Below are 14,128 nucleotides of genomic sequence, written 5' to 3'. Positions count from 1 at the left end.
GCAAAGGCAGCATGACTACATGTCGCAACAGCTCCGCCACCATGCCTGCTTAACATAATTATTTAGAAATTTTGCATCATAGTAGAATGCCAGGCACAGTGTCCTATCACTGTCATCACCATCTAAACGTTTTTGGAGTGGGATTATATGGCATAAGGGACCTGAGTGGTTCCCTTCAAATGGATAACAATGTGGCATTATATTTTTTTTAATCTCTGCTTTTTACATCACATTTTTTTCTCCTTTGATATACATATTTAACAGAGGCTGTAATGGATGCCTAAGATAATTTACAAACCTAATATCAGATTTATATTACTTGTTTGTTTTGTTTTTCTTGGACGCCATCATAACATGTGAGAGCCACATTGAGGCCTTCATGGATTTGTGACCATAGCCTATAATGGCATCCACGTAGCAGATGCATTAGATCATGAAAGTTTCTAACCTATTAGTTTAATGAGTAGCTGTGATGGATGCCTACACATGGTGTCTGTCACCTGTAGGCTAATATGGTATATGGTTAATGGTTACTTTTTTTTTAGGTATTCCCACTGGTTGAAATAGCATACTCTACTATGCTATTCTATTCTTTAATTGTTTTGCAGTCTACTGACTTTTAGCCTTCATGAGGCAATTAAAAACAACAGAATTTTCATCACAAACGCAAACATACTGTACCTATACTATATGGAGAGCTAAAGGTTTGATTTGCAGTGTATTTCATATAATATGACTGTGCCCTAGTACAAAGAGCTAAAGGTTTGCAGTGTATTACATATAAGTAAATATAAACTCTGAATGTAACAACAGTTTATATATTTATGCCTTTATGGTTTACAGGAGCTCCTGGTCTAAGAGGAGAGAAAGGGATGAAAGGATCACCAGGATTACAGGGATTACCAGGTGAGCAAGATACAGTTATGGTATATATAGAAGAATTGTAGCAGTGACAAAGAATTGCACAACTTCTTTTTTTTTTTTTTAATGAATTTACAAGATTAGGAAAACAGTATGAAATTGAACTAGCGCCATTCTGATCCAGGTGTTGTGGATGGTGGTGCCTCATAGGTGCTGCTCTTTTTTATGGATTGTGGCTGCTTTTAGTAATTGGAAATGCAGCTGTCCTTGATCAAAATGAGATATTTAACATTTAATGAGACAACTTGAGATTTGGATCTTGACCACATAACTTTTAGCAGAGATTTTTGAATCAAGCTAGAGATTTGTGATTTAGCATTTTAAGGGGCCCTATTACACTGAGCAATAATCTGCTAAATCAGGCAATTTAGCAGATTATCGCTCTGTATAGTAAAGACAATGATCAGCTGATGAAATGATCATTGATGATCGTTCTTGTTTATTCCAGCCTATAAATCATTGCCCACTGGACACACATTGCTAAGTGTAAAAGCAGTGTGCGGCCGGCGGCTGATGACTGTGCAAACAAAAAAAATGTTATCTCTCCGCACTCCCTGGTGTCCTTCTCGCTTCTGCCCTCTGCCCGCAGCCGATACTGGAACTTCAGAGCCGATCTCTAAAGGGACAGATGACTTCGCCAGGGACTGGTCATGGCACTGTCCTGTCTCGGCCAGTGATGTCTTCAAAGACCAGCTCAGAAGTTCCAGCAGCAGCTGCAGGCAAAAGCAAGAACCCTGTGGACAGGTATGTATAAAGTTTATTACTTTACACTAGGCAAGGGCTGCACTGACATCACTAACAATGTTCATGCAGCCCTTGCTGCATGATTATCAAGCTATGTAATAGGCTCAGTAGCTCAGTGATTGGGCTGTGTAATACAACCTGAGGCTGGGTTCACACTACGTATATTTCAGTCAGTATTGTGGTCCTCATATTGCAACCAAAACCAGGAGTGGATTAAAAACACAGAAAGGATCTGTAAACACAATGTTGTAATTGAGTGGATGGCGGTCATTTAATGGCAAATATTTGCTGTTATTTTAAAACAACGGCTATTATATTGAAATAATGGCAGTTATTTACTGTTATATGGCGGCCATCCACTCAATTTCAACATTGTGTGAACAGATCCTTTCTGTGTTTTCAATCCACTCCTGGTTTTGGTTGCAATATTAGGACCACAATACTGACTGAAATATACGCAGTGTGAACCCAGCCTAAGGGTGCCTTCACACGTACCGTATCGCTGCTTATTTCTCTGACAAAACTTGCATCAAACTCGCATGAAAGTAGCTGCGTTTTTTGTGGTGTTGAACTTGCCTGTGAAAATCATGTGAAAATCAAAACTTGCATGTAAAAATCGCACCAAACACGCAGCGAGAATACACATACATTGACTTAATAGCAATCAGTATCGCTGTGGATTGATGTGCGAGAAACTCACAGCGATAAATACGCAGCGAGTCTGTATGTGTGAACAGACCCTTACTGTGGATTTATGTAAAAGAAACTCGCAGCGATTAATACACAGCGATACGGTACATGTGAAGGCACCCTTAAAAGTTGCAAGTTTTGTATGTAAGAAAGGCAAGCTTTACCAGATGCTATATGAGGCTCAGTTGACATATAGTACTTTGGTCAGTATTTGGTAATTACATTTAGTTAATATCAGGAGTGGGTCCAAAACACAGAAAAAGTTGCAAATCTTTCCTATGTGTTGGCTCCACTCTTGTTTTGACTAAACCAGAGTTTGTATGCCAGTTTTTTTCTGGGGTACAAAGGTGACAGATGTTTTGTAAAAATAAAACGTAGCTGGAGGTGCCTTGGCTTCCCACAGCCCCTAGGATTTATTTTAACGTACACTGAAATAGCCTACAGTACTTTACATCAGAAATCTACTCCTGCTCAGGTGCATATCAATATACTGTAAAGAGGCTTGTGTCCCTTAATAAAGCTTAGGCTCGTTAACAGGTTCGTTTTCAGGCCGCGCCCCCTCTGCATGCTGCCGCACCCCCATTCCATCCCCTTCTTTCCCCTCTGGCAAGAGCGGTGGAGAGAGCCCAAAACAAGCGTTTGCAAATAAACTTATTCGCAAGAGGGCCTTTTAGGCCAGAAAATGACTGCTGCGCCACATAAATTTCCCCCTAAGTGTTCAGACCCTGACAATTACTAGAAAAAGGAGGGAGAGAAACACATGGCTGAGTGCTGCTCTTTGTCTATGGGACTGAGAAGGTTCTATAAACTTGCTTTCTCTGACTGTCTTTAGAGCCAGTTTAACAGGCCAGAGTATAACCTCAGTCCCCTCTATACCTGGGGTTAAAGTGGCCTAGGCTAAATAAAACCCTTGGTATATTTTGACCTAGGCCAGTTCATGCCCCTCAGGTATCATACCCCTATGAAATCAGTAGCATTGATTCATATACAAGAATTACTTTAATTTTCACCATTTGGGGGGGGGGGGGGGGTCAACTTTGCCTGCTAAGTGAGAAAGCTAACTGATGTAAGCTAGTTATTGAAAACTAGTGAAGTGATAACATTGTGGAGAGATATACAGTAGTCTGGCCTAGGCTATTTTATACCCCTGGATATAGACTATATCTCCTGAGGTATACTGTAGCCTGGGCCAGAGGTGAGAAAACCAGTTAAGTAATAACATTATGGCCTGGAGAGAGATTGTATGGCCTAGGCTGTTTTATACCCAGGGGTATGGTTTGGACTAGGGCAGTTAATCCCCTGGTGTATTTCTAGGGGAAAATATACCTGGGTTAAATTTGGGATGGGGCTGTCAGGATGGTATCTCTGCAGAGCATTATGCGCCCCTCGGCTCGTGCTGTTCGGCCGAGAAGGCACTGATTTTCTTGTATCCCTGTTTCTGTGTTTTGTTTGCAGTGTGTGAACACTGGTTTATATGCTCACCTTTGTTGGGAGACACACCCGACTTCACCTGCTGAATTCTGCCTGGCCATGTCATGGTTAATCTGTGTTTGGGTTCTGCTGTGACTGACAGGTCATCCTGCCAGTGGATCTGTCTTGTTCTCAGGTGTCTGTGCTTGGAGATCAGGGGGATGGTCCAATTACGTTCTGGACCAGAATCCTGGCCTCCTATATAACTAACCCAGTCTGTGCTCTCATTGCCGGATATTGAGCTTGTCTCTGCCTGGTTCTGTGTTTCTATTCTTGCTCTGTTGATTCTGACCCTGCTTTGCCTTTCTGACCATTCTTGTTTGCTGCCTGCCCCTGACCATACTGCCTGTATATTGACTTTGTCTTTGGATTGTGATTTTGTACTTTTGCTGCCCGTTTGTTGTGACCCGGACTGTTGACCATTCGTTATTGTGTTTTGTCTGTCTGTCTTGTCCTTGTGTCCCACCTAGCCAACGCAGGGACTGCCGCCCAGTTGCTCGCCGCCATTTTAGGGCGGATTGTGGCAAATAGGTAGAGGACAGTGGGCGGGGCTGAGCTTAGGGCTCACTGTTTGTCTTGTCCTGCTGTCCGATTCCTAACAGAATATCCGGCCTTACTTTTTTTTTTTCTTTCTCTTCTCTCTCTCACCTTGCTATGGACCCCATGAAAGCTCTGGTTGAGCAAATGCAAAGTCTCAACCAGCTTGTTCTGGACCTTACGCAACGGGTGCAGCAGGTAGAGTCTTTCCTGGGCCAAAATGCCATGCTATCTGCTGCTGTTCCCCCAGAACCTCCAGTGCAGCTTCCTGATAGGTTCAAGGGCGAGAGAAGGGCCTTTCGGATCTTCAGAGAGGGATGTAAGTTGTTTTTCAGACTTTGTCCCCGGTCCTCTGGGGATGAGAGCCAGAGAGTGGGCATTATTATGTCACTCTTACAAGGACCTCCGCAGGAGTGGGCCTTTTTCTTTGCCTCCAGATGCCACTGAATTGTCTTCTGTGGATCAGTTTTTCTCCGCATTGGAATTACTGTATGATGACCCTGACAGGGCAGCAGCAGCTGAGAGGCAGTTGACAGTTTTGAGACAGGGCAAGCGACCAGTGGAGGAGTATTGTGCCGAGTTCCGCCAGTGGTGCGTTCCATCCGGATGGAACGATCCTGCGCTTAGATGCAAATTTAAGCAGGGGTTGTCTGATGGCATTAAGGATGCCTGGACAGGACACCCAGATCCTTCCACCCTAAAGCAGGCCATGAATTTGGCTATTCGCATAGACCGTAGGCTCCGTGACAGACATAGGGAGAAAGTAGGCTCTGACCCTTCTAAGACCTCTGTCCCCTGCTCTGTCAAACACTCTGTTGTTATCCCTGATATACATGAGGACGAGCCCATGCAGCTGGGACAATTGGACGCCAGGACCAGGCGAGAACATCGTAGACACAACGGTCTGTGCTATTACTGTGGTGACAGTAGCCACTTTATCAGTTTCTGCCACAAGCGTCCCAAGCGGCAAGAAAACCTGCACCCAGATCATCGGCGTCCAGGTGACTCCCAGGAAGGTCACTTGGGCGCACAGGTACCCTCCGGCGAAATAAACATTGCTAGTTCTACTGTAACTGATTTGCCTGTATCTGATGCCAATTTATTATGTTCTTCTGCTCGTCCTGTCAGTAAGCCTGTTCTCCATGCCATGGACTCTTCTTCTGATGAATGGGAGTCAGATGGCAATCTTCTAAGTGAAGTTGAGTCCTGTGAGGGTCCTGAGGCCCCTCGTAAAAGGGGGGGTACTGTCAGGATGGTATCTCTGCAGAGCATTATGCGCCCCTCGGCTCGTGCAGTTCGGCCGAGAAGGCACTGATTTTCTTGTATCCTGTTTCTGTGTTTTGTTTGCAGTGTGTGAACACTGGTTTATATGCTCACCTTTGTTGGGAGACACACCCGACTTCACCTGCTGAATTCTGTCTGGCCATGTCATGGTTAATCTGTGTTTGGGTTCTGCTGTGACTGACAGGTCATCCTGCCAGTGGATCTGTCTTGTTCTCAGGTGTCTGTGCTTGGAGATCAGGGGGATGGTCCAATTACATTCTGGACCAGAATCCTGGCCTCCTATATAACTAACCCAGTCTGTGCTCTCATTGCCGGATATTGAGCTTGTCTCTGCCTGGTTCTGTGTTTCTATTCTTGCTCTGTTGATTCTGACCCTGCTTTGCCTTTCTGACCATTCTTGTTTGCTGCCTGCCCCTGACCATACTGTCTGTATATTGACTTTGCCTTCGGATTGTGATTTTGTACTTTTGCTGCCCGTTTGTTGTGACCCGGACTGTTGACCATTCGTTATTGTGTTTTGTCTGTCTGTCTTGTCCTTGTGTCCCACCTAGCCAGCGCAGGGACTGCCGCCCAGTTGCTCGCCGCCATTTTAGGGCGGATTGTGGCAAATAGGTAGAGGACAGTGGGCGGGGCTGAGCTTAGGGCTCACTGTTTGTCTTGTCCTGCTGTCCGGTTCCTAACAGGGGCTAATTTGGCCTGCTACATGAAGTTTAGAGAAGAGAAAAATGCTCTGAGGCTGCACTTCTCATAGCTTTGTCTGGTGATAGGTCTGGGACTGAACACTCAGACCTTGACTGATCAAAACTTTTGCTATATATTTTTTTAATGATAATGACCATTTGAATGTAAAAGTAGACATGCTTAAAATGTCACATATGTTTTCTTTACCCAACAGACTCATTTAGGGTTTACCCAATGTGGCCAAGTTACATGCATAAGTACAACATTGAAAACTTGTTTTTGAATGCAATCTTTTAATTCTGTTAACATTGTTTTTTTCATAAATCACAAAACTCATAATTAGGGATGAGCGAACCGAACCGTTACGAACCAGATTTGTTACGAACTTTGCAAAAAGTTCGGTTCGGTACCGAACCAAACTTTCCAAAAGTTCGTTACGAAGTTTGTTAAAATCGCAACGGCGTCGCAAAACTGTATTGTTTTCACAGAATGGAAGAAGATATAAGGAATTGTTACTCCTATAATCCCTTTTGTCCTGTTATTATGTGAATATCGAGGTGTGTGACGTCACTCCAGGAACAGGAAGTGCCTGAGCGTCCATGCTCTTTCTCATTGTGTGTCTAGACTGCAGAGACCCCGTCTAGCTGCCCGCAACCAAAAAAGTTAAAAAAAAACTTCAAAAAGAATAAAAAAAGTTTGTTTGTGATAAGCTGATCTAGGTGACGCTAAGTCAGCGCCCCACAAAAGCTGTCCGTTTGTGCTCTGCTGGTTGCCGTCAAACCCCTTTAGCCACCCGCAACAAAAAAAAGTTAAAAAATAAAAAATAATATTTTTTTTTTATGATAAACTGTACATTTGTGCTTTGCTGGGTGCCTCCAACCCACAAAGCAATAGTCACTGAAACTTTGTGCCTTTTGGCCAATAGATTATTTCTTTTTCAAAATTTACACCAACCAAACAACTATGTCCAAGCGTCCTACTTCCAGCACTTCCCAGGCAAGGACTGCAACGGCAGGCGGTGAGGGTAGGAGGAGTGGCAGCACCAGGCCCGGTGGCAGCCGGGGCAACAGGCGTGGCAGCAGGGTACAGCTACCCCTGACGCCCACGGGTCATGTAAGAACCACACAGCAAGCGGTTCTAGATTGGCTTACCCAATCCTCCAGTTCCACTGCCCAAAGCTCCCAAACGAGGTCGGCTGGATCATCCGACACCACCCTTACATGGGACGGTTGGCTGCAGAGGAGGTGTTGGCTGTAAGCAGTCATCCAGTGCCACACCTGAGATCCTGTCCCAGCCTCTGGAGGAAAGTAGCAGTGGTGGTGATAATGATGTTGCTGATCGGACGTGGCGCCCTCAAGCAGAATTATCTTCGGCGTCATCAGGGGAGGAAAGTGAGGTGATACCGAAGCAGCAACATCCCACTGGTGCAAGGAAGCAAAGCACAAGAGGGAGGGGTAGTAGACAACCTACCAGGCAGACTTCATCAATACCTTTAAGCCTTGGTCCTGAGAGGGTACCCCCAGGCAGCAATGGCAGTGAACAACCAGCAAGACCCCCCGTGGCTGGCAGCAAACCACAAACCTCAGTTCTTTCGCCTGGGGACAGATAAGCACATCGCTCTGTGCCTGCTGTGCAATGAGAGGGTCAGTCGTGGCAGGGGTGATAATCTTGGGACAACATCCATGAGGAAGCACATGGAAAGGCAACACCAACAGGCCTGGAAAAACCATGACCCAAATACCACCTCCTGTCAGGATGCACCATACACTGCAGATCCCATCATGCAGCATCCTCTCACTGGAACTCAGGGCTCGTCAGCCTCAGTTGCCAGCAGCAGCACAGTCTCACTGCCATGTACACCCCTAATGAGGCAGCAATCCCTGAGCGAGTCCATGGCCAAACGTCAGGTGTACTGCAGCAGCCATCCCATGGCACAGAAACTAACCGGACACCTGGTTAAGCTGCTGGTGCTTCAGTCCCTGCCATTTAATCTTGTGGACTCCCAGCCTTTTAGGGATTTTGTGGCGTGTGCGCACCCCAGATGGAGAGTCCCCAGCCGCCACTATTTCTCTAGCAAAGCTGTCCCATCACTGCACAGTTATGTGAAGAGAAAGGTTGGCGACTCATTGGGACTCTCGGTGTCCAAGACAGTGCACCTGAGTGCTGATGTCTGGTCCTCTAATTATGGGCAAGGCCAGTACATGACGTTACTGCCCATTGGGTCAACATCCTCCCAGGAGACCATCAGGAAGTTGGCCCATTTTTGCCACTGTCACCTCCACGGTGCTTTAGTGCCCCCACTGTCAATTGTCTATTTGGAAACATACTGGGTGGAATCAAGAGCTGCGGAAGCTGCCATCTCAACTTGTCTGTTTTTAACAATACTGGCCTGAGAGCCATCAACTGCTGCCTTCTTCTGCTCCTCAACTGGTCTGTTTTTAATAATACTGACATTGAATCAATCAACTCCTGCCTCCTGCTCCTCAGTTAGCCATTCCTCGATAATACTGGCCTTGAATCAATCAACTGCTGCCTCCTCCTCAAGTAGCCTCTCCTCCATAATACTGGCCTTGAATTGATCAACTGCTGCCTCCTCCTCAAGTAGCCTTTCCTCGATATTACTGGCCTTGAATCAATCAACTGCTGCCTCATCCTCCTCAAGTAGCCTTTCCTCGATAATAGTGGCCTTGAATCAATCAACTGCCCCCTCCTCCTCAATTAGCCTCTCCTCGAGAATACTGGCCTTGAATCGATCAACTGCTGTCTCCTCCTCAAGTAGCCTTTCCTCGATAATACTGGCCTTGAATCAATCAACTGCTGCCTCCTCCTCAAGTAGCCTCTCCTCGATAATACTGGCCTTGAATCAATCAACTGCTGCCTCATCCTCCTCAATACTGTTTTTAATTATACTGGCCTGGAATCAATCAACTGCTGCCTCCTACTCAAGTAGCCTCTCCTCAATAATAATGGCCTGGAATCGATCAACTGCTGCCTCCTCCTCCTCAAGTAGCCTCTCCTCGATAATACTAGCCTGGAATCGATCAACTGCTGCCTCCTCCTCAAGTAGCCTCTCTTCAATAATACTGGACTGGAATCGTTCAACTGCTGCCTCCTCCTCAAGTAGCCTCTCCTCCATAATACTGGCCTTGAATTGATCAACTGCTGCCTCCTCCTCAAGTAGCCTTTCCTCGATAATACTGGCCTTGAATCAATCAACTGCTGCCTCATCCTCCTCAAGTAGCCTTTCCTTGATAATACTGGTGTCAGGATGGTATCTCTGCGGAGCATTATGCTCCCCTCTGCTCGTGCTGTTCGGCCGAGAAGGCACTGATTTTCTTGTATCCTGTTTCTGTGTTTTGTTTTGCTGTGTGTGAACTCTGGTTTATTGCTCACCTGTGTTGGGAGACACACCCGACTTCACCTGCTGAGTTCTGTCTGGCCATGTCATGGTTAATCTGTGTTCTGGTTCTGCTGTGACTGACAGGTCATCCTGCCAGTGGATCTGTCTTGTTCTCAGCTGTCTGTGCTTGGAGATCAGGGGGATGGTCCAATTACGTTCTGGACCAGAGTCCTGTCCTCCTATATAACAAACCTCAGTCTGTGCACTTATTGCTGGTTATTGACTTAGTCTCTGCCTGCTTGTATCTTCTGTGTATTTGCTATCCCTGATCTTTGCCTTATTCCTTGACCTCCTTTGCTTGCCGCCTGCCCTTGACTATATTGCCTGGACTTTGACTACGTTTATAGGATTGTGATTTTGTACTTTTGCTGCCTGATTGTTGTGACCCGGACTGTGTACTATTCTTCTTTGTGTTTTGTCTGTCTGTCTTGTATTTGTGTTCCACCTAGCCAGTGCAGGGACCGCCGCCAAGTTGCTCGCCGCCATCTTAGGGCGGATTGTGGCAAGTAGGTAGAGGATAGTGGGCGGCGCTGAGCTGAGGAAGTGTGAAACGTACGTTACGGAGACGCTGACATGGGTGAGTGGTGATATGTTTACAGGCTTGCAGGGTTAGAGGGTTCTCTGGGTGGTAGATAGTCGAGCGAAAACTCCCCATTGTGGGAAGCTTGGACTTGGACTTAAAACCTCCCTTGTAGTGATTTGTGTTGGTACTGCACTGATTATTTATTGGTGTAGTTTTCTGCTGTTGCCTATGACACTTACCCCACCATGTCAGTTTAACTGGAAGGCCATAATACACCATGTTATGTAATTTTAAATGTTTTTGATTATGAGTTTTGTGATTTATGAATAAAGATTTTTGCTATTAGATTTAGTCCTTTTCTCTGTGTATAACATTGTTTTATTGTAGGCCTTCAAGGTCCTAAAGGTGAAAATGGTGAGAAGGGGGAAAAAGGTGAAACAGCAGAAACAGTATTCCCAACAAAAGCAGCATCTCCTGGAAACCCTACTCAAACAATAGGTATTTCTTTTCTATATGCTATTTTTAAGCTATGTTTACACCAACATTATGGCTTCCATTTCTACAATAACAGATGGGATAAAACCTTTATGATGAAAGTTTCCCAATAGACATATAAGTTAGAACAGAGCCCAAATTGTCATGTTGTGAAAACCTGATTACAAAGGCTGGGTTAAAGCAAACACCAATAAAATGTTTCATGGCCTTCTGACAGGAATACGCAGAGAACTGCTGTCACTGATAGGTGTTTTAACTTTTAGGTTTTCCTAAGTCCAACTTAGAGTAGTGGGGAGAAATGGCGCATGTGTGGCCTGCTTTACACCAAAAGAGAAACAGGGGTATGCGATATAAAGGAGCACCCCAGAGAAAGAAATAATACAAAAATATTTATTAGAAATACATAGAAAATTAACATGTACTGACACAAAGGTGGGCAGAGGGACAAAACATCCCTACACATTAAAAACAATTAAAATTCCCAAAGGAAAAAACACACATGGTGGGACCCACACAATATAGGGAACCCCCAGGGTAAAACCACGGTCCTATAATATAGCTCAACTAACTCTCATAGATCAAACACAATGCATATACAACCTAGTAATAGAAAAGATGGACACAAAAAAAAATATATATATGTGTATATATATATATATATATATATATATATATATATAAATAAGTGTATGTAGCTGTGTACGTGTCAAATGAATGGTGATAGGAAGAAAAATTATGATGAACGATAATAAGTGTCAAACAAGAAGAGATGAAAACCATCCAAAAAACATCACCAAATGGAGAGGGAGAGGAGTGATCCGTGGCTACCCAGCGTACTAAGCCTATACATGGGAAACTTTTACTGTTATCACATAAGGTGACATAATGTGCAGATCTTCAATGGGATAATATAGCACACTGTTTACAAAGCTTCCAAATTTTAAGAACTCTACAACTTGGTGATATATATTCAATTTTCACTTAGAGAATTTAGAAAAAGTGACAGCTCCAAAAAGTGGGAGAAGGGGATTCTAATAATGGCTAGTAATGTCAGTAGAAAATATTACTTTTATAATGTTTATATACCAGAAATGTACATATATTGCTATTTACTATCTAATATACCTTCTTTTTTATTAACTGTTGCACAGATACTGTTGTACGCCTTGTGGGTGGGACAAGTCCAAAAGAAGGAAGAGTTGAGGTTTTTTACCGTGGACAATGGGGTACCGTGTGTGATGATCGATGGGATTCGAGAGATGGTCAAGTGGTGTGCAAGATGCTAGGATATGCAGGAGCTTTTGCCGTCTATGATAATAGAAGATTTGGTCCAGGTAACAATTTTATATCAATAGTTTTTCACTGTGATAATATGATTTTCAGCTTCTATGATGCATTTCTTCTATCACTGTTTCTATCACAATTTGTTGCTTACATAAAGTTCTGCAAATTTCAAGAGATAAAGTCTCAGATTTTATTGCAGAATGTGGGTTTTTAAATGTAATGTTTTTGCTACTGTAATATATTTTAGATTTTCCGCCTACAAAATGACCATTGAATAACCACAACAGGACAGCTGTGTGTGAATATACCTATATTCTGCAACAGCTGTAGTTTCTTATTGTGCAGACACCAACACTATGGCACCACTCACTCCCCCTTCTTTTTTGCGCAAAGTCACAAGAGGGAGAAATAAGGTCATCATCAGGCATAGAGGCAAGGTCAAATTTGCAGCAGTCAACTTACAGGTTGCTTTCTCTTCACCAGATTCCTACAGTATATTAGCTCCCCCTGCAGGTCAACAGGGGGGAAATATTATTTCTGATTTTAGTATTTTATGATAAAAACTTATTTAAAATATATGTAAAAAAAAAATTGCAGTACAAGCAGTACAAATGTATGTTGTGTAAAGAAATGCATAGAAAATGCGTAGAAAGGGAATGGCCACTATAGAATATAAATATGGACCCTACATATGGTAAGAGGTCTTGCAGTAGCTAGAAATTTAGTTCCTGTGGAGAAAAACCATGCACAGATTCTTGCTACCCTGTAAAAAAAAAGCTGTGGGTCTAACTAAGGATGGTTTGTTACTACTTTCTTTGAAAGGGCTTAGGACAATATGGCTACTTTTATTTGGTAACATAATCTCTCCAGTCCTTAGTTTGGGTGTCATTTTGTAGCTCAGTTCTATTGAAGTAAAAGGAGCAAAATTGTAATACTACATAAAACCTGGGGACAGTGGTGGTGTCATTTATACTAGAAAGTAGCTTTGCTTTTTCTACTCTTGGATAACCTCTTGAAGGGTCTGATAACAGCCACAGGGTTTGCTTCTATTGTATGCACTTTTGCTCGAGAATATGTTTTTTTTTTTCTTTGCTCTTACTTGATATGACTTTAATAGGAATGCCCCATTTCTTTTCCTTGACTGAATAACTAAATGATTATTTTGCATACAGGAACTGGACCAATATGGATGGATGATGTTGAATGTCTGGGAACTGAAAGCTCCATCAAAGACTGTAGATTCAAAGGCTGGGGATTAACAAATTGCAGCCATCGTGAAGACGCTGGAGTCCGATGCATATAATATACAGTTACTTACAAAATATAATTTGCAGCTAAAACTTAGCTCAGAGCGCCACATTACAAGTTCATAGACATTTATTAATGCTGTTTTAATAACCAATAAATCAATTTACCCATGAGATGTACAGTAGGGGTTTGGTAATGCACCAATTCTATATAGCTCTTTTTAACAAAAATACCTCTCCTGTATAGTGGGCTGGGACTACAGCAGTCCTGAAGTTTACGTCTGTAGCAGCCACCTCTTCTAATCCTACATGAAACCTGTAGAATGCAGATTGAGAGAAGGGAGATGCAAAGGGGCTGTCTGGTGTAAATTGATTATTTTTCCTACAACGCTTCTCACTGGCCTATGAAAGTGTTCATACTGTATGCAGGGGTGTAGAGATTTTTTTGTGGTGTGCTCAGCTCTGAAAAATACAGATAACTTCAAAATACATATGATAAAGAAAACTGCATCACTTGCCACTTTATGCTGGGTTCACACTATGTATATTTCAGTCAGTATTGTGGTCCTCATATTGCAACCAAAATCAGGAGTGGATTGAATACACAGAAAGGATCTGTTCACACAATGTTGAAATTGAGTGGATGGCCGCCATTTAATGGCAAATATTTGCTGCTATTTTAAAACAACGGCTGTTGTATTGAAATAATGGCAGTTATTTACTGTTATATGGCGGCCATCCACTCAATTTCAACATTGTGTGAACAGATCCTTGCTGTGTATTCAATCCACTCCTGATTTTGGTTGCAATATGAGGACCACAATACTGACTGAAATATATGTAGTGTGAACC

General features: G+C 43.4%; 1 protein-coding gene across 1 annotated transcript in view; it reads left to right on the top strand.

The window, feature by feature from the left end:
- Nucleotides 1-13,450, top strand: part of MSR1 (macrophage scavenger receptor 1) — a 29,848-nt gene extending 16,398 nt beyond the window's left edge. Inside the window, exons 7-10 of the mRNA XM_069976550.1 lie at nt 844-906; nt 10,638-10,748; nt 11,897-12,079; nt 13,202-13,450. Coding sequence (XP_069832651.1) covers nt 844-906; nt 10,638-10,748; nt 11,897-12,079; nt 13,202-13,332 — 488 coding nt within the window. The 3' untranslated portion in view covers nt 13,333-13,450. The remainder of the gene's footprint in view (nt 1-843; nt 907-10,637; nt 10,749-11,896; nt 12,080-13,201) is intronic.
- The last annotated feature ends 678 nt before the right edge of the window (nt 13,451-14,128 follow it).

Source organism: Dendropsophus ebraccatus, chromosome 7 (genome assembly GCF_027789765.1).
Source record: "Dendropsophus ebraccatus isolate aDenEbr1 chromosome 7, aDenEbr1.pat, whole genome shotgun sequence".
Lineage (NCBI taxonomy): Eukaryota > Metazoa > Chordata > Amphibia > Anura > Hylidae > Dendropsophus > Dendropsophus ebraccatus.
This window is presented reverse-complemented; position numbering and strand designations above follow the sequence as displayed.